The sequence below is a fragment of the Pan troglodytes genome, chromosome 12 (assembly GCF_028858775.2).
Source record: "Pan troglodytes isolate AG18354 chromosome 12, NHGRI_mPanTro3-v2.0_pri, whole genome shotgun sequence".
In the NCBI taxonomy this organism is placed as follows: Eukaryota; Metazoa; Chordata; class Mammalia; order Primates; family Hominidae; genus Pan; species Pan troglodytes.
Genome location: NC_072410.2, coordinates 107,440,926 through 107,461,880, shown reverse-complemented (window position 1 = coordinate 107,461,880; position 20,955 = coordinate 107,440,926). Strand labels below are relative to the sequence as shown.

Below are 20,955 nucleotides of genomic sequence, written 5' to 3'. Positions count from 1 at the left end.
ACTTGACTATTCAAAGTCTGGTTAAGATTATCCTCATTCAACACCTGAACAATTCAGATCCTCTGGTCATTTTAACTCTGATGCTAAAACTACCTTCTTACTATTGTTCACCTTGCTTTTAATACTTCCCATACTATTTCATTATTATTAATTTATACACTGAATGCTTTATATTTTTCTCATATTTACTGTTTCCTAAGTATGATTATCTTTTCCCCACTCTTTATCATTCCCTCTTATATCTCACTACTTTCTTTTTGTATATAATTTCCTTCTTCATGAAGTACATCCTTGAATAATTCTTTCAGGATGGGTCTGTAAATGATAAACTCTCTGTTTTCATTTATCTTTAAAAAGTCTTTTTTACATTCACAATTGAATGATAGTGTCTCTAAGTAAAATATCCTGGGTTAGAAATGCAGTATACTATGTGGCTTAAAGATTTTGAAGTCATACTATTTAGGCTTAAATCCCTAATGCATCAGTAAATAAGAAACATATAATGTGAGCAAGCTAATTAACTACTCTGCTTTCTCTGAATCTATAAAATGCGAACAATGATAGCTATATAGTCATAAAAATTAAATGAGTTAATACATGTGAAATGTTTAAAACATAACTACCAAAGAAAAAGCATTAAGTAGCCAGGCGTGGTGGCTCATGCTTGTATTCCTAGTGCTTTGGGAGGCTGAGCTGGGAGGACTGCTTGAGGCCAGAAGTTCCAGAGACCAGCCTGGGCAACGTAGCAAGACACCATCCCTACAAAAAGTTATTTTAAAAGCATCAAGTAAATCCTGGCTATCATGAACTATTAGGTTGACTTAAATATCACGGTTAATTTTCCTTGACATTTAACACATATATATTATTTCATTGTCTGCTGGTATCCATTGTTCTTAAGAAGTCTGCTTTCAGATTTACGGTTTTCCTTTGACTGTAACTTTTGTTTAATCCTAGGCCATTTTTAAGATTCTTTCTGTGCCCGTGGTATCCTTAAGTTCCATTAGAGTACATCTAAATATACGCTGAACTGTATTTCACTTATCCTCCTCAAGATCTGAATGCACCTCGTATCTTTCATTGATTTTAGGAAAGTCCCACATTGAATACTGTCTGCTTATTGTCATCTCTAGTCTCTCTTCCTGGAATGCTTATTACTCTCATGACAGACCTGCTCTCTCTATCCTCAATGTCTTTTAACCCCATATATTTTTCATTTCTTCACCTTCATGTGTAACAATCCAGAAAATTTCTTAGATTATCTTCAAGATTTCAATTCTTTAATTGTAGCCAAAATTCTTTTGAATCCATTTAATGTTTTGCTTTTATTATTACAGTTTCAAATCTAGAAGTTCTATGTGCTCTTTTTCAAATCTTACTCTTTTTTTCACAATTTCTCCTTCCTATCTCATGTCTTTATTTCTTTCCTCATATCCTAAATATTTAAAATATTCATTTTATAGCCTGGATCTGATCATCTATTACCAGAGGGGAAGTGGAGCAAGGCCTGCCACTGAGTTTTGCTCAAAGTTTAGTTTCCTTTTGTGTTTTATAAAGTTGGATTGTAAACTTATCCTCATCAAAGCTTTATCTATAAGAATCTTGTACAATCTAGATTAAAGTGAGTCCTTCAGAGAGGTTTTGCTTTTGCTGCTACCAAGCAAACTAGGTATCACCAGCCCATGTCCAGTTTTATCACAGGTCACAGAGGCGTATTAATTGAAAGCACAAATTCATGTTAGGCAAGCCTGTTGTTTGACTGCTCAGAAAGAAACTCCCTGCCCCCACATTCCCCACTCCCCTCGAATCCAGAATACATACTCAGGGAGTCATGCTCCTCTGCTACCTTCATGTGCCAATGATAAGCAGTTTCCTACTCTACATTATTGACAATGCATCTTTTAAAGAGCCATCGCATTATATAGAAGTCTTATTTCTTCTTTTTCTTTTATTTTCTGCATGACAAAGAATCTTTAATTTTAAATGAGTATCAGTATACCAAGTAATAACATGTAGAAAGTTTGTGAATTCTATCATCTGGTGATTTTGATTAAGAGAAACTAAATGTAGCCCAAACAATTCCCAAGTGTTCATTATTCTAACCGTTAGCAAGAATAAACTACTTTAAGGCTTGCTGCAACTTCTCACAGGTTCAAGTAACTATTTAATACTTTTTCATAAAGCCCATGACCTTCAAGAAAGTGTTAGGGCAAAAAAAAAATTATTTCATCCCTTTTTTTCTTCAAAGAAGTGGATTTCTTCTTACCAGATCTAAGAAAGAAAAAGTCAACACTGATACGTGTGTACTTGACTAAAAGGCATAGGAAAACAGACAACAAGTGCTCATTAAATTTCTAAGAAATATGAGGGAAAAAGATAAAATCTTTGCATAAGTTCTAAGTCTGTACAAAGAAGCTAGATTTGCTACTCTCAAAAAATTAAAACACCTACTGTATAATATACAGAAATAATTTAATGCCTTTTCACAAGACCATAACTTGAGCTTTGCTAAAGCTTCATATTCCATGCGGGCATCTAAAATGCCAGTCCATGATACAGGTGCTCCTTTCTTCTGGAAGTTTCCATGGATTTCTAGCCAATATAGCAAAGGTTGTCCAAGACTTCATCCCAGTTCTGCTAGAAGTAGGTCTGGAAGATGGGCATCTTCTCGTGGGTCTCCTGCAGTTCCGTGGGATCCCAGTGCTGCAGCTTCCTTGGCCTTGAACACGTTCTCCCTCTGCGGATGGTACTGTTCAATTGCAGCCTGAGCTAAGGCACTGGCCTGCTTCCTCCTCCTGTTCTTTTGCTTGGTACCCCTCCTCGGTGGATGGCTTCTCAGCCTACAGCAGCTGCTGGGGCCAACCGACTGGCCATGGCTGTGGTGACTCTGAAGCCGAGGCAAGCGCCCTAAATCGGCTCCAGGGTCAGCTGACCAGGTCACTCATGATCTACCAGAAGTCTGACTTCTGACTCATCATTTTAAAGACTTCACCTTCTATCTCAAGATAGGTATTAAAATTCACTCCTCTACAGGTTTCAAGACCACAATCCCCATCCCAAGTAGCCACTCCCTCCTTCTCATGAGTATTTCTCTAACTTCTACCCCTCTCTTCACTTTTGCCTGGTAGAAATTTCCCTTGTTCTCCTAAAAGTTCAACCATGCAGGTAAGCAGATTTTTTAAAATTAACATTTTAATGAGTACTTCTAAATATTTTAGTGGTAAGATTTTTAGAATTTCTAGTCAATGATATTGCCAGCTACAAAAATTTATATTCATCTTTGTATTTTTTGAGTTTTCTAAATATTCTACAGTAAGCACTAAATTAGAAAAGGTCATGTTCAAACTAAAATTGCTCACTGACATATGTAATCAGAAGTGAAGAAAAAAGATGGCACCTAACAAAGCTATGATACCTAGTGAAGTCCTATTTGTTAAAAGAAGAGTGGACATTTAAAGCAGTTGTTCCCGGTTTTCCATCAAAATCACCGAATAAATTGTCAAACGCATACTCCAGGATGCTTCTGCTAATTTCTAATCCATTATATCTGGATTGAGCATAGAAAATGCTAAGAAAAAATGCAAATGGTTCTGAGGCACAGATACACTCAAAGATTACTAGTTTAGAAGTCAGAGAACAATATGAGAAGGCGGAAGCTTTTGTCCCCCAGTTACCCCTATCTAGGACTAGCCCAAGTTTCTTCCCAAGTTTCACTTTCCAAGGAGGAATCCAAGCAAAGAACAATGGCTTAAAATCATAAAGGAGTGCTTTAAGATACTATTTTTAAAAAGAGGAAGGTTTGAGGCATAAGAGATGGTTTCAAAGACAAATGTGGCAGTCAAGTGTAATGGTAGCACTAGTATAAGTCTAAAGATCCATTTCTTTATCATTATGACTCTGGTCAACTTCATTATCATTCCCAAGTATTTGCTCCTCTCTTCCTCTGAAAGGATTATTCTTCCCTGCCCCATTAACATCAAGCTTGCCCATGAGACGTTCTTTGACCTGTGAAATGTGAAGAAGTAACCTAAGCCACATTTGGACTGAAGTTTTGTGAGCCACTGTGTGGTCCTACTTTGTTCTTTTCCCTATGCCACAAGAGAGAAAAGGGGACTGTTCTTTCTTCCTGAGTCCCCAAATGAATAAGACATGGGACACAGCAGAGGCCAACCACAGCTGACGTTTGACACTTGTGAGAAATAAATGTTCGCAGTCGTAAGCTACTAAGATATAGATGTCACTTGTTTATGTAGCATAACTTAAGTCTATCCTGTCTGATACAGAAATAACTGCACCTATTACATTACTAAAAATACTTTGTGCATGATTCATGGAAGCTTTGAGGTGCATTCTTTTTGTAAATAATCAAGTAAAACACAAACAAGGCTGCCTGCACAATTTTAATAAAGCAAACAAATGTAATCAAGTGATATAAAGCATCATAATAAAATCCAGTGTGAAATTTTTAAGAATCACAATAGAAGTCACTGTGTCAAACCCTGGCAAATGGAGCTGGGGAGAGCCATGAAGGGGGGGCTCTTACACATCATTTGCCTGATAACAGGTAACTATCACAAAAAAATTTTCCAAACCACAGTTGACTACACGAATCACACAAGGACAGCTAATTACTTCTACATAAACACTTGCCTATTTCAAAAACTATCCCAAGCCCAATCCAAAACTACAAGAGCCTAACCATAACTCTAAGATTACAAAGCCCTATCTTACTACAACTGACACTTGTCAATCAGACTCACCAGCTCTTCTAAGACACTGCCAGCACCAGTAAGATTTCTTTTCAAAACAACTTGCATAACCTTCTCTTTCCCCAATAAACCCTAACCTATTCCTTTATTCTCCACACATACTGGAAGCCACTTTGGTCTGTATGTATGTCTTGAATTGCAGTCCTACTTCTTGAATATTGTTCCCAAATAAAATCTTTTCATTTAGAGATCTGTCTTGCTATATTTTTTATATTGATACCAGTTTCAATCATTCATTTATTTATTCACTTGCCCTGCCAAAATTTGCTGACATTTGCTCTCTACTAGGCACCGTGCAGTTCCCTGGTAATAAGGAGATAAATAAGATCTAGAAGATATATACAGAAAGCAAAGGGAGAGAGAGAGAAACATGTAAGCAAATAAATACAGCACAGTATGATAAGAGCTATAATAGAGACAGAGTACGAAGACAGAGAAGTCACAGAAGGTTTCATAGCAGAGAGAATCTTAGCAGGACCTTGAAGGATAGGCAGGTATTTGTTAAGTGAAGAAAACGGGATCACTACTCCAAACAAAGGAAACAGTCTGTAACACACGGAGGGCCATGAGTGAACCAGACAGCGGAGGAGTTAAGAAGTTCCATGTGAGTATCCTAGTGCATGCATGGAGAGAAATAAAGCTAAAGCAGACAGGAAGCAGACAGCAAAGAACCTTCCAAGCCACTCTAGAGAATCCAACATTTACCTGTCAGCAATGGTCAGTCACTGAAAACTTTCCGCAGATCATGACATGATCACATGTATGTTGCAGGAAGACAACACTGAGAGAAATACAGAAGCTGGGTTGGAAAGGAAGAGCCCAACAACATCACTGTTCTCTGTTTTGAGATTCACATGTTTCAACAAAGGCAAATGGCCGTATATTTTGTTCAAAAGGCACACACTAAATTGCCAAGTAAAAACAACAAAAAGCTGACTATATACAAAGGATGTACGGAAGTATAACACACAAGATTACTGGAAAGAATTTAAAGTCACTTCTTTCTTCCTCATAAAACATTCATATTCAATCCATCTTGCTTCTCACAAAGTATTCTGCTGCCCCAAGCAACCCACCCTGACCTCACCACCCCAAACTTAAAATCGGATTACTAAGAGCAAACTGCTTATGAGAAGATAGAAAATTTTAAAAAGCCAATGAACAGATATATTTCTGAAAGACCACCCTTTTAGAAACCAAAACATAGATTAGCTAAGCAATGTTTTCCTTTCTATTTTGATTATACTGGTCCATGACCATGTATCTTACCAGACACTACTAATGAAGGCCGGTGCAAGGAAATAGTCCCAGCCAGAATTTAGAATTGGAATGAGCCCTACATGGGGCTTCCACTTGAACCCCAATCTAATGTTTTGAACCTCACTACAAAGTCAGCGCCTTCTGTGGCTCTGCCAACTTGCTTGCATACCCTCCAATGGAAAGGGAGACATTATCTCTTGAAACAGTATATTTGATCTATGGCTAAATTTTTAGGTTTCTGATATTGCCAAAGTACACTACACTTAACAAAATGACTATACTACCAGGAAATATGAACAATCATTTGTACCCTTTAGAAATACAAAGCTATACATATAGTAATTGTAAGCAAATATAAGAATTATTAAGAATAATTACAAAATCTCGGCCGTGCGCAGTGGCTCACGCCTGTAATCCCAGCACTTTGGGAGGCCGAGGCAGGCGGATCACCTGAGGTCAGGAGTTTGAGACCAGCCTGGCCAACATGGTGAAACCCTGCCTCTACTAAAAATACAAAAATTTGCCAGGCATGGTGGCACATGCCTGTAATCCCAGCTACTCGGAAGGCTGAGGCAGGAGAATTGCTTGAGCCCGGAAGACGGAGGTTGCAGTGAGCCAAGATCATGCCACTGCACTCCAGCCTGGCCGACAGAGCGAGACTCTGTCTCAAAAAAAGAAAAAAAGAATAATTACAAGATGTCTTATGAGAACTTAAGAACTTGCATAAATACTGTGAAGGTCCTCGAGGGCAGAAACCTCTTTTCCTGTTTGTGGTAGGAGAAAGTGTACTGGTTAAGGACACAGTTGTGGAATTAGAATACTATGTTTTAATCCTGGTTTCTCTACTTACTGTGTAACCCTGGGCAATTACCCTATTCACTTTATATCACAATTTTCATTTCTTGTAATATTAACATAATAAAAGTATCTATGCCATAGGATTGTTATAAGGATTAAATGAGGTAACACTGGGAAAGTCATGTATAGAAGAATTCAATACTTGCCAATTATTAATCTTCTTGGTATTGCCAGCTTCTTAAATATAGTAGATGGCAAACAAACTTTGGAATGAAATAAATCAAAATAAACATAATTTTACAACCTTTTGACTATGCTGTTAAAACTTTTTAAACAATAAAATGACAATCATTTGTTTTTCTGTTTAAAGGGAAATTATCTGCAAAGCCTACCATAAAAATTGTATAAATAAAACCTAATACTGTAGGGGAAAAAGTGCCCAGAATTTTAAGAAGTTAGTTTCTACTTACATCTGGTTTGGAATGCTGAAATATCTTCAGGGGAAATTTTAAGTCCCCTTTAGCTAAAGTTACTAAATATTCTTTTAATAGCTCATTAGCCACACCAGGCGACTGTTTCTCACAACGATGAAGAAAGGGAACCATCCACTGGTAGGCACTTGTCACATATTTGTCCTCAGAACACTGAAAGTACAATCAAGCAAAACAGACAAACAAGAATGAAGTTAAACTAAATGCCTTATTATATCAGACAGCAAGTTCTAAAGCTTACAGGTCCTCAGACTGATGTTAAACAGTGCAAACCCAACACTCTAAAACACACAGTCCAGTTCACCACTCACATGTGGATTGACAGGTAGCAGGAAAATGAATCACCTGCTACTGGGGCTAGTAGAGCTGACAGCAACAATATCACTATGGCTCATCTCTTTACATCATAAGCAATATGGGGTACCAAGGAGCCTAAGCTCAGCTCTAGAAAACCAACATGCTGCTACTACAACCCAGTCATGAGGTCATCCAGAGCAAAGAGAAGGCATACGCAAAAACAGAGAGAGAGAGAGAGAGAGAGAGTATAAAAAGAGGCAGAGACACACAGAAAAGGAGACCTTAGACCAACAAAGAGTGAACGAAAAAAGTAGAAAGACAGAGATACACAAATAAGCACAGGTTCTAAAATAGGGGCCTCTAGAAAATAGGGTTTCATCTATAAAAGTCAGGAATCTCTCCCTTCTTTTTCCTCTTCCTCTTTGTTTTGCCCCTTTACAACCACCTTTACAAAATTCCAAATGACAGAGATAGTTTTACTCATTATCCCTAAAATTACACAATCGTTTCTCTTAATTATCCCCCAAAAGATACACCTAAAGCTATTAAGAGGAGTCAACATATAACACAAATTAATTTTAATTAGGTAGATTATCAGGAAAAGAAACTAATGAGATAACGGGAAAGTAAAGACAGAGGGAGAGACAAAAGGAAGATAAGCCAGGAGAGGTGGCTCACGCCTATCATCCCAGCACTTTGGGAGGCCTAGGCAGGTAGATCGCCTGAGGTCAGGAGTTCAAGACCAGTGCCTGGCCAACATGGTGAAACCCCATCTCTATTAAAAATGCAAAAATTAGCCTGGTGTGGTGGCAGGCGCCTGTAATCCCAGCTACTCAGGAGGCTGAGGCAGGAGAATCGCTTGAACCCAGGAGATGGAGGTTACAGTGAGCCAAGATCACGTCACTGCACTCCAGCCTGGGCCACAGAGTGAGACTCCATCTGAAAAAAAGAAAAAAAAAAAAAAAGGAAGATAAATATAAGATGGGGGAAAATGTGGAAGGGAAGGAGAGAAAAAGAGTCCAGGGAGGAAAAAGAACCTATCATGCAGTTGTGACTCTGCCCCTTCTTCTGGACCATTCAACCTAAGCTGCCAACGAGCAAAAGACTAGAAAGAGCGTTGGCAGCTACCACCTCCACAGCACCATCCTTCTTGCCTGTTGACTCAGTGGCCGGAGTACAAATAAGGTTCTAATTTTGGGGAGAAAGCACAGAATGATCTAAGAATCACTGGGAAAATTCTCTTAAACATACTAACCCTGAAGCCAAGATGTTTTCTTCAAACAACCACCCGGTCCTCTTAACCCTGATACTTTTTTCCAGTCCTTGAAATATATAAGTAATTGGGAAGTTTAACAAAGTGAAAGGTTAAATACAGGATTACAAGAATCACTAGCTAGTTTAGAAAAACACCTAACTAGAACGGAAAAAAAAAGTTATACGGATGGCTCTGAGTAAAGGGCAAGCAAGGTATAAACACAACCAAAATAGTTTTATATGTGTTTAGTAAGTTATGCATAATATTTTACTGTGAAAAAAGTCAATCTTTATTTACTAACTTCTCAGGTCTGTAGAACATTTCATCTTTGGTTTGAGACACATATGTATCAAAGTGCATAGAAATGCTTTAAAATATTTAAAAAGGAAGTTAAAATAAAACCTACACTATTCATCAGTAATCTTAGTTTTTCAATGTCTTTCATCTGCTGGAGTTCTTTCAGGGTTAGAGTTACATCACACCTGGCTTCATAAACCAATGTTTCCAGAGTAACCAAATTGTCACAGAGAACCAGCAAACCAGGAATATTCCGCTCCATCCCAAGTCGAATAAGTGACAATGCACAGTCCACCTAAAATTGAAAAGCAACAATAAGTTCCTGAGTATTATATATTTCTCATCTATTCTAAAGTAAAAGTCTCCAGTACAGAATCTAATTCTTATAATCATTTTTTATAAAATTGCATTACCAGTAACATACGTTTTTTATTTACTGCAAAAACATCAGAGTCCTTTATCAAATACATCAGCATCAAACTGTTTCAAAGGAATCAAACAATCAGCAAGAAATACGGAAGATAAGAGAAAGACAACCAACCTATTATAAATTTGTAGAGCGTTACAGTTCACAATGCAGCTTTACATATTTAATTCTCACAACATTATATTTACATAATAAGAAGAGAAAAAACACATACCTACTAATGATAATGTCAAAATAACCTTATTTTTACTATTACCACTCTGCTTCCAAAAAGAATGTTTGTTTTGAAGGTTTTACTTTTATATTCCTGTATAGTATCTATCCTTTCACACTGCCTTTCCATATAAAAGTCATTCAATAAATATTTGCTGAATAACTATGTTACAAACACTTTCTTAGTCTCAATTCAAATATTTAGCCTTCAAAAGACAAAAACACAGACTGATATTCCTGAAGATGCTCAGGAAACAGCCATTTGACCCCTATTTCCTGGTCAAGTTTATGAACTGATACATTCTCCGAGTGATGGAGAAATGATCTAGTGTAGTCTAAAGCCATTCTCTCTCACACTACTTCTTATTCTCCTATTCCCAATTATTTATGAGGACCTACTATAAGCTAAGTACCATTCACCATTTGTGTTAGAAATACAAAACTGAGTAAGATGAGGTCTCTTCCTTCAAAGATCTCTCAGCCTTGTAAGAAAAGACAACCACAATGACTGAAGCAGAGTGCAGTGAGTGCTGTGTATGATGCGGATCCCACAGAAGACAGTACTTAGCCAGCCTGAGAGGGTCCCAGAGGAGGGAACACTTAGCATGGACTCTAAAGAATCAAAGGGTATTTGTGAGGTGAGGAAGGAAGATTATGGGAAGGAGAGCAGCATGGAATGCAGAGATGCATGGTGAGTTGTGAAAGTACAATTCCACGTGACTGAAAAGAAGGTGTGAGGGGAAGCAATGAGAAAGACGGCTAGAGTAGGAGGGACGGGCCGGATCGTGAATGCTGTGTGTCAAGCTAAGGAACACGCAGCTGATCAGGAAGGCAGAGGATTTCTGAATGAGACATGTCACAAATAGAGCTACACTTTGGAAGGAATACTAAGTATTTACTGACTGATGAATGAAATGTACATGATGAACTGGAAATGGACTGGAGTGAAAATAGGCAGGCTGGTCAGAAGAATTACAGTTACCAGTATTAGAGAAATTCTGACAGAAACACACTGATTCCCCATTCATTGACTGATTAGTTCACACACTTATTCACAGACAGTAAATACTTGTTGCATATTTCTAATATACTGGGCAAAAATAATAAGGGGCTAAACTATGACAGTATTCCTGAAGACATACAAGAAAAAGAATATAACAGATAATTAAGCAGACAGAATTTGTGAAATTTGGTCAGAGCAGATGAGAAATTTGAATAAAGAGGAGTCTAGAATGATTTCTCATCTAATCCACAGCAGAAATTCATATTCATACATATATGTGTGTGTGTGTGTGTGTAGAAGAGTCCATTTATTAAAAGTAAAAATTGTGTGTGTGTATGAGTGTGTGTGTGTGTGTGTGTGTGTCTGTGTTAGAGGCAAGGTCTTCCTATACTGCCCAGGTTGGAGTGGAGTGGGTTATTCACAAGTGCAGTCATAGCACATTACAGCCTTGAACTCCTGGGCTCTAGTCATCTTCCCACCTCCGCAACAGAGCAGGTTGGACTAAAGGCTCATGCCACCATGCCATGCCTGGCTTTTAATTCTATATTGACCATGTTGCTTGTGAGATGCCCATATCTTGATACAGATGCCCAATAGTAAGTCCAAGAAGAAGAAAACAAAATCTGTGCCAAAGTACATGTACTTGGTTGACGATGATTTTTTTCTTTTTTTTTTTTTTGAGACCGAGCCTCACTCTGCCTCCCAGGCTGGAGTGCAGTGGTGCGATCTCGGCTCATGGCAAGCCCTGCCTCCTGGGTTCACACCATTCTCCTGCCTCAGCCTCCCGAGTAGTTGGGACTACAGGCATCTGCCACCATGCCTGGCTAATTTTTTTGTATTTTTAGTAGAGATGGCGTTTCACCATGTTAGCCAGGATGGTCTCGATCTCCTGACCTCATGATTCGCCTGCCTCGGCCTCCCAAAGTGCTAGGATTACAGGCATGAGTCACCATGCCCAGCCAACGATGATATTTGACAATTGTCAGCACAAACATCATAGAACAGTATTTGGGGAGAGGGATCTAAATGGGTCACAACTGCAGACTCTCTTCTAGTAATAACAGTAGCACGCTGGGCAATAGCGATAATTAAGGGACAGGCCAAAGAACATGAGCCCTAGGAGAAGAGTACAATGAATGGTTAAGACAACAGCAAGAAACACCTTAAAAATATCACAGAAGCCGAAGAAGAATTACAAGAAAGAAGCAGTGAATAATGTCAAAAAGCAACGATGTTAAACTACAAATGAAGAGAACGTGACATTAAGAGGTAGACTGAGGTGGGCTGTCAGCCTTACTGAGTGCGGTCTCAGCAGGGCGGTGGGAGTCGCCAGGCTCTGGGGAAATGAGAAGTAAACAAAAAGTAGAGTGGCTATTTCTGAGCTGAACTGTGATAGAAATAAAAAGCAAAGAAAGAAGCCAAGGAGAATATGGTTCTTTTTTTTATTTATAAAATACAAGGGATGTGAATTTTATGCCCACAAAAAGGGGAGGGGCAGAGAGAGTAGATGCAGTAAAGAAGGAGAGGTAAAAGATACAAGCCAGAGAAAACAGACGGCTTAGAAAGCCACGCTAAGCAGGGGGGAATGTGGAATCTGGAGCAAGGTAAGGAAAGAAAGTGGCTCTGACCAAAAGAGGAGAGCCCTCTTCCTCGGGAAAAGCTGGAAGGAGCACATGCAAATGGAATGGAGTTCTCAAATTTTCAAATAAAATACAAAGCCAAATCATGTTCTGAGAATGATGAGGGAAGTGGTGGGGTAAAAGGAGTAGAGGAGAAGGGGAAGAGGGGGCAGCAATGTAATGCCAAGAAAAAATGCCACGCAATAATAAAGGCCCACTCACAACCCTTCAAAGACCTAGGGATGGACAAGTGAAGATGAAGCGAAAAAAGAAGAAATGCATTTTCAGTTGGAAAGAGTGGTCCAAATAAATATAAGGGGGGAACAGTAGAGGGAGGTACAGTATGAGGCAAAATATGGGGGCTCTCCCAGTACTTCAACAGACACATGTTTTTTTACCTTAATGCCTAGTAATAAAAACAAAGTTCAAGTCCGAAAGAATACATCTACCTTTATAGCAAGTTTTTTAAAAAAACAAAAACAAAAAAACCTCTATCTCAAATGAATTCTCAGAAAGCATTAAGAAAGCTTGATGCATAGAGCACAGTTTTGTGCAAGTGATAGTCTGAACACACAGTACATCAGCAATTTGTAATATACTCACCAATTTTGTGATCCAAACTAGTATTTTTAACATCAGCTTTGAATCTGTTGCCTTCCCAAATACTTACTAAAGTATAAGTGTTTTAAAATGAAATTACTGACACTTTAACTGCAAGTAGGCTCTAATGCAACTTACAGAATTATATCATATACCCTAGGTCCTGGCCAGATAAAATTCACCACAATAAACATTTCCCTAAACCAACAAACAAGTTTCACTAAAGGCACTAGGGAAAAAGAAGTCCCACATCAATTAAATCTCTAAAAATGAAAAAGATAAAACTATGTCAGATATCACTTTGATCACAGCATAATCCACATGAAACATCAATACCTAACATGAAGCCAAAAAAAAAAAAAAGCCTCTAAGTGTTTTAAAATAAATGAAAGAATGAGAGAAAGAATACAAGCCAACTGAAGTCCTCCAAAATCAACTTACTTTCTTTATAATTATCCCTTATTACTCAAAAAGAGAATTCAAGGTGTCCAGGCATTATTGCTAGGTTATTTACAAATTAAAGTTTCAGAAAGCTCTGTAGGTTTTTCCTTTAATACACTTTATTTTTTAGAGCAGTTTCAGCTTTGCCATAAAATTGAGCTAAAAGTACAATTTCCATATATCTCCTGCCCCACCCTCCAACCACACAACCTCTCCCACTATCAACATCCCCCACCAGGCCCATGAACGTGCACTGACACATCATCATCCCCCAAAGTCCACGGTTTACATTCAGATTCACTCTCATCCCAAGAGTTTTGACAATTGCATAATGACACATATCCACCATTATGGTATCCAATGAAGAACAGTTTCACTGCCCTCAAACTCCTGTGTGCTCTGTCCGTTCATTCCTCCATCTCCCTTAGCCCCTTGTAAGCCCTGATCTTTTCACTGACTCCACAGTTTTGGCTTTCCCAAAAAGTCATATGGTTGGAATCATACAGTATGCAGCCTTTTCAGATTAGCTTCTTTCACTAAGTAATAGGCATTTCAGGTTCCTCCATGTCTTCCATGGTTTGATAGTTCATTTCTTTTTAGAGCTGAGTAAATATTCTATTTTGGGGGCACCACAATTTATCTGTTCACCTACTAAAGGACATCTTGGTTCTTCAATGCTAACAAATGTATTGCTCAAATGCAGGACGTTACTAATAACTTGTGAGTGGGGGGAGCAATATGGGACTCTGTATTTCCTACTCAATTTTTCTGCAAACCTGAAATTCCTCTAAAAAATAAAGTCTATAAATAAATAACAAAATAGTTGATTGTAAAAAAAAAACCCACAGCTTATTTTGCATTCCATTGTGGCATTTTTTTCTGTCACTAATTTTTTGAAACTGAATAATGTTTGAAATTTGGGTTACAAAATATTTAAACACCAAAAATTGAGGAATCATTAATGATCTTTTAAAATTCATGATACTGATTGCCCAGCACTTTTTACTGACATGAGAAATTTTTTAATTCACATTCCTAGCTCAACTGACAAAACTACCTAGAAATAAGTTTTTTTGATGTATATATAAATACTCAAACACAGACACACTTTTCTCCTTATTCTCAAAGAGCTTTATCTATAAGTTCAACTAGGAAACCACAAAAGGCTCAAACAAAACTTGTCCATCTAACAAAATCATTTTTCTTGTTAGCCAGAGATAACAGCAAAACACATATATTTGCAAAACTCCTATAACTCATACGGTGCCACTGGAGTCTTAAAAAATGTCTAGGTGCACGTTACAACAACCTACGTGGAGTTGATCATTTATTTTTTTACAGTTTTTTTAATACAGATTCTATTTAAAAAGATTATACAGGGACCCAGATTTTGTCTGGCTCTGCCACTGTGTGTCCCTGTGCAAGACGTTCATTCTTTCTGTGAACTTTATCTATTTATAAAATACGGAATTAAAGTAACTGAACTAGCTTATTTCCAAAGATTCACTTCATCGTGTTATCTCTTCAGATTCTACACATTTTCAAAAGTGCATCTTCATAGACTAGGATGTCAATCACAAATGTTCTTGGCTATTACCCAAAGAGTTTAGTCTAGAATATTCCCAACAGCTCAGCAAATAATTCATCTTCAATGCTATGAATATTATAAAATAGGAATTAGGTTAAGCAGAAATTCAAGAAATCTATCATGTGGAAACACATGGGTCATGCTAGATAAACTAAGTAGAAATTCATTTTATTTATTTATTTTTAAAATTTTTAAAAAACTTGTCACTGACTTGAAGCTCAACTAAGTAGAAATTTAAACAAAGGGGATATATTACCTCCCATGGTACTGCTGCTCACCAGACTACCTGGATTCACCTTTCCTGTCAAATCAAAGGCTGATGGTAGGACAGGCAGTAAAAAGTGAAGACTGAACGTGGAAGAAAGATATCATCATCTGCTAGCTAGAACCAACCCCACGGGAAAACCAAGGTACAGAAAAGGCAGGCAATAGGTCCGAGTCACAAAGTCTATTAGCTGAAGAGTCAAGATTAGTATTCAGATACTCTAAGGTTCAGTATAATCGTCATCTCTCTCTTCCAGATCCTTCTCTAATGCAGCTGTTTGGCATCTCTGTAAAAGTGTCTAAGAACTGAGAGAAATTAGGCATGAACTTCAGGAAAACATTAGAAACAACTTCAAACAGGGTTCCTGAAAGGCAAAGTTACAATCAACTGCATTACTGCAATAAAACAGTGGCTTAACCAAGAATTTGTATGTAGACACGATCTTTTAAATTATATGGTGTTAAGCCTACGAAAAATATATAGAAAACAAGGGACAGTATGTACCACATTTTGCAACTTAGGTTTTAATGTTACTTTTATGCACCTGCTCTGTAAGAATCCAAAACAAAAGCCACAAAACGTTCTAATGCACAGGATAACAAAGAAATAAATATTCAATTCATCTCTTGCAATTATATACATGATTCCTGCACTGCTGTCATCCCCGACTCCGTGTACTAAATCCTAAGGATCCAAGGCAGTTCCACTAACATTACTGAGCAGCAGCTGCCATTTCCCCTCACCTGCCGAGCATAATGCTCTATTTCCTCTGCTCTGGTCTGATACCAGTCCACAACCTTCTCCACCGTAAGCTGGGTCATCCTGAACCTTAGTAACTCAGGCTGTGCAGCATACAAGAATTCACTTTCATCTTGGAGATTCGGCTCAACAACCATTCTGTGAAGCACAAAAGGACCAATTAATAACTGACTACAATGTTGGAAAAACATATAATTTTGTGAGAGAAAGACAGGGACAGAGATGGGGAGAAAGTAAGAGACAGGGAGCATACATGTATGTGGTTTGTGTATCTTATCACATGCACACGCACCCTTACAAGATAAATGAGACTTTTTTGGATGCGTAATTTATTTTCCCCCCGTTTTCCCGATTTAAAAAATCAGAAGGCATAATACATCAAAACGGCTATGCCACAAATCAATCAAATAAGTACTAACAAAATCAAAAATCACCGAGGGAAGCTTTTACAAAATATACACAGCTGGGTGCTTACCACAGGCCCACTCAATCAAAATCTCCTGTGCTGGCCAGCCAGGCCTAGTTTAGGAAAATATCCCCAGTGATTCCAACTTGAATTTAAATTAAGAAATCTTGTTTTCGATGTTCATAAAAATAAGAGGAAATACACCTTATTTACGTTGATAATATACCTCTACTAGGTGCCAGCAATTTAGTACTGTACTGACATTTGCACAGCACAGGACTACTCTATACCATTCCCTATCAACTGTGAAAAAAAAGAAACCACATTTGGAGGAACATACACAGGGCTAACCTCGTGGGGATTGCTGACCATGAGGAGTTTTTAACGAGAATGATCATGGCCAATTGCCTTCCATGGTTAAGGACAAAAAAAAAAAAAATACAAAGTAACAAGTATCAGATGGGCATATGTAAAAATGCTATGTTCCATTAGGGATAGTCATTCATCTAAAGCAAGCTGGCAGTACATGACTGGTGCTACAATGGTTCTTGTTGTAAGGCAATGAGCTTTGGAGTCAGAATAGAATCAGACATTCAATTCCATCACTGAAAGCTGTGAAACCTGCAAATTCCTTAACTAAAACTAGTCTAAGATCTCCTTTATTCCTATTTATTCCTTTTATTCCTTTTATTTAAACAGGGAAAACACTATACAAGAATGTTGTGAAAATTCAAAATAACAGAGCACTGCCTGGCACAAAGGAAGTGTTTAATTTTATTTACTGTTATTTTTGTTAAAATTATTAGCAGAAACACAGCCTGTAAACATTGGGGCATTTTACCCACATGCCTTAGACAACCTACTTTGCTTATACCTGCCACTACAATAAAACTTCCCTATATATGGAATGGTCCTTCACTTACTAGTCTCACAGTGTTGTTAACATTCTTCCAGGGATTTCCCCCCAGCTCTGCCCACACGAAGCACATCACTCACTCCTCCTGGCATCTCTTACATCTGCTCTATTTTTGCAAGAAAAAGGGGCCAACAGTAACGCTGAGTTCCTCTGATACCTCCTTCAGTTCTGCGTATTTATTTCCTCCTCAGCACCCTTTGATAGAACTGACCGCTCCTCCTTCTGGAAATGCCCTTTGCCCCTCGTCAGTCTGCTGTCACGCCGTGAAGCATTCCTCTCTCTGGGTGCCCCTTCTCAGTCACCTTTGCTACAGCATCCTCCCTCCTCTCCCCAAGCATGAATACCAGAAAGGACACAGGCTTGTTAGCCCAGCTCTCTTCTTGCTTTCCACTCTCCCCAGTCTCCCCTTCAACTCTACACTATCAATTACCATAGACATTACAATAGCAACAGTACATTTTATAAACCTTTAGGTGTTTAACTTCATATCTGACTAGTGATTTTAGCTGATACAGAAATCTATAGCAAAAAATATTATCCTCCAAAAATTTCAAAGGATTGCTCCATTGTTTTCTAGTTTCTAGTGTTTTTCCTAAGGGGCCTGAGGTCATTCTGATTCCCAACTCCTTTTACATAACATGCCTTTCTCTTCACAAGACTGTATCCCTAATATTCTGGAAGGTCATGGTGGTATGCTGTAATGTAATAGGCATTTCTGAGGATGCATAATCTTCCATTCAAAGCAATAGGCTTGAATTATTTCTTATAATTTCCTCCCCTATATTACCCATGGCATCTCTTTCATCTATAACTTGAATATTAGACTTGTTTTTTAAATAACTGGTCTCTTATTTTCTAGCTATGTATTTTTAACCTATTTTCTAGGAAAGTTTCTTGCTTTTATCTTCCAACTCTTCTAATTTTTATGTACCAACTATCACATTTTTAATGTCCTAAATTTCTCTTAATTCTGTTTCTATTTTATACAATGCTATTGATATTTCACAAATACAGTATCTTCTCTTATCTCCAGGTAATATTAATGATAATTTTTAAAGTTTTCGTTGTGTATGTGGTATCACTGTCTTTCAGTTCCGTTTTCCGTATGTTTTGCCCTTCTTGTTCATTTGTTCTTCCTGCTGGAGTCTAACCTCGGATGTCCAGGAAGCTCTGCAGGGGTGGCAGAACCTGTTTATTTGTTGGCTTCATTATGACCTTGTGGTGCACTAACTTTTGAGGGCCATATCTCAGTATCTAGAAACCTCTTTTCAGAGGTTACTCATTTCTCCAGAAAAGAACTCTCTAAACTTCTACTTGGGGAATATGCCTGCATCTGGGAGCAGGGAGTGGGAAGGAAAACAGAGTTTGGACATTCAGGTCATACATTTTCTAAATGCCCAGATTTTCAAACCAATTACTCAACTCCTCCCATGCAGATTCAGATTAATATCCAGTAATCTGAAGGTTTTCTAGCTCAATTTAGAGGCCCTTTGCCTCAATGCATGAGTCAACAAAAGCACAAACCTCTTGTCTCACATGAAAAAACAAAAACAAAAAGGAAGAAGAGACAGTGAAGGAGTATTTACCCGACTTTGAGGAGTAGGGCATAAAGGCATTCCAATATTCCTCACATGAATTTTCAGCCCCACACCGACTCTCCCACCCCCCTTCTGCAGTACTGGATGCCTACACATTCTGAGGCTTCCCAAAGTTAAATCTGACAAGAATAAAAATTAAAACTGATCAAGAACAAAATTGCATACATACCATAATTACAACTATAAAAAAATTAATATCACTATATGTGAAAGACTGAAAGGGAATAACACAAAATGAAAACAGTTGTTGTAATAAGCACCATTTTTAACATAATACCTTTGTAGCATTTAATTTTTCCATTAAAAAATTTTAACATAACTGAGTCAAAGGAGTTTAAAACTTCACTCAAACTTTCTAAATTAGGGAGTGTCATCAAGTAAGGTTTCATTGGTCAGACACCACTTTCACAGGGCCATCAGTTCACCCATCCCACAAAGAAACAAAGATGCCTCCTGCAGGCTCATACTGACCTGCAAGCCAACTCCTCGCACCAATCTTTAGCTCGGTGTTTATGTTCATGCCAAGGAATGATCATCAGGGAGTCACCGTTAAAACTGAAATTAAAAAAAAAATAAGTGTTTAAAATTCACATTACCTCAATGACTTAGCCACACAAGGAGTATAATGCAAACAGCATCTCTATAACATTAATATCTAAGATTCATGCTTATAGTATTTTAAGTGGTACAGGATACATATTATATACATACTATGTAAATGGGAAATACCATATTGCTGAATCATAAAATGGCTCAAAAAGAAAAATTACAAATAAAAAATTTGGCAAGTAATTAAAGGAAGGTATGGATAAGTTTTCATTCACAAATTCTAAAACACTTATCAAGAGCCTGCAGTGCATGTTGTTAAAACCAACATAAATGGTCTCCTGGATTGTAAGCTGTTGGGGCAGAGTAGTGCTTTCAACAGAACTTCCTGTGATCACAGAAATGTTTTGCATCTTTGCTATCCAATACAGTAACCACCAGCTATGTAAATGCTCACTGGTTATAAGCACTTAAAATATGGTTACTGACATGAGGAAAGTGATTTTTAATTTAATTTTAATTAAGTTAAATTTAAATAGCCACATGTGGCCAGTGGCTACCATATTAGATAGCACAGACCTAGAGGACAGGTAATAGTAAGAGGAAAGGAATGATTCTGCAGGTTGAAAAGTATCACTGAAAAACAACAGAAAGAAAATCTAGGCCTGGTATTGTGGCTCACACCTGTAATTCCAACACTTTAGGAAGCCAAGGAGAGAGGACTGCTTGAGCCCAGGAGTTCAAGACTAGCCTAGGCAACATAGTGGGACCCCATTTCTACAAAAAATTTAAAAATTATCCAGGTGTGGTGGTGGCACGCCTGTCATCCCAGTGTCCCAACCACTCAGAAAGCTGATGTAGGAGGATCGCTTGAGCCCTACTAAAAGGTTGAGACTGCAGTAAGCCATGATCAAGAAAGAAAATCTACAGGAGGCAAAGATAAGGCCTGACTGAATATAACATAAGAATAAATTAAGGCCAGGCACGGTGGCTCACGCCTGTAATCCCAGCACTTTGGGAGGCTGAGGTGGGCAGATCACGAGGTCAGCAGATCGAGACCATCCTAGCTAACACAGTGAAACCCCGTTTCTACTAAAAATACGAAAAATTAGCCAGGCATGGAGGTGGCTGCCTCCCAGCTACTCAGGAGGCTGAGGCAGGAGAATGGTGTGAACCCAGGAGGCAGAGCTCACAGTGAGCTCAGATCGTGCCACTGTACTTCAGCCTAGGTGACAGACTGATACTCCGTCTCAAAAAAAAAAAAAGAATCAATTTAAACGGAAAAGCAAGGTAAACACAGTATGGTAATAGAGCAGAGCAATGTTCCACAAATCAGGACACCTGAGAAACAGAAACAAATCTGTCTCTTCATGAGCTAGGCACTCTCTGGCATGTGACTCTCTAAAA

General features: G+C 38.1%; 1 protein-coding gene across 9 annotated transcripts in view; it reads right to left on the bottom strand.

Moving 5' to 3' along the window:
- Positions 1 to 20,955, bottom strand: part of NBAS (NBAS subunit of NRZ tethering complex) — a 393,028-nt gene that overhangs the window by 238,547 nt on the left and 133,526 nt on the right. For all 9 annotated transcript variants that reach the window (XR_010149189.1, XM_001161679.8, XM_009442024.5 and 6 more), the window contains 4 exons: positions 19,474 to 19,557; positions 16,067 to 16,220; positions 9,277 to 9,462; positions 7,298 to 7,471 (listed from right to left, as the gene is read on the bottom strand). Coding sequence is in view for 8 of the 9 variants with exons in the window: in XM_001161679.8 (XP_001161679.4) it covers positions 7,298 to 7,471; positions 9,277 to 9,462; positions 16,067 to 16,220; positions 19,474 to 19,557 (598 nt within the window). In the remaining variant the exon portion in view is untranslated. The remainder of the gene's footprint in view (positions 1 to 7,297; positions 7,472 to 9,276; positions 9,463 to 16,066; positions 16,221 to 19,473; positions 19,558 to 20,955) is intronic.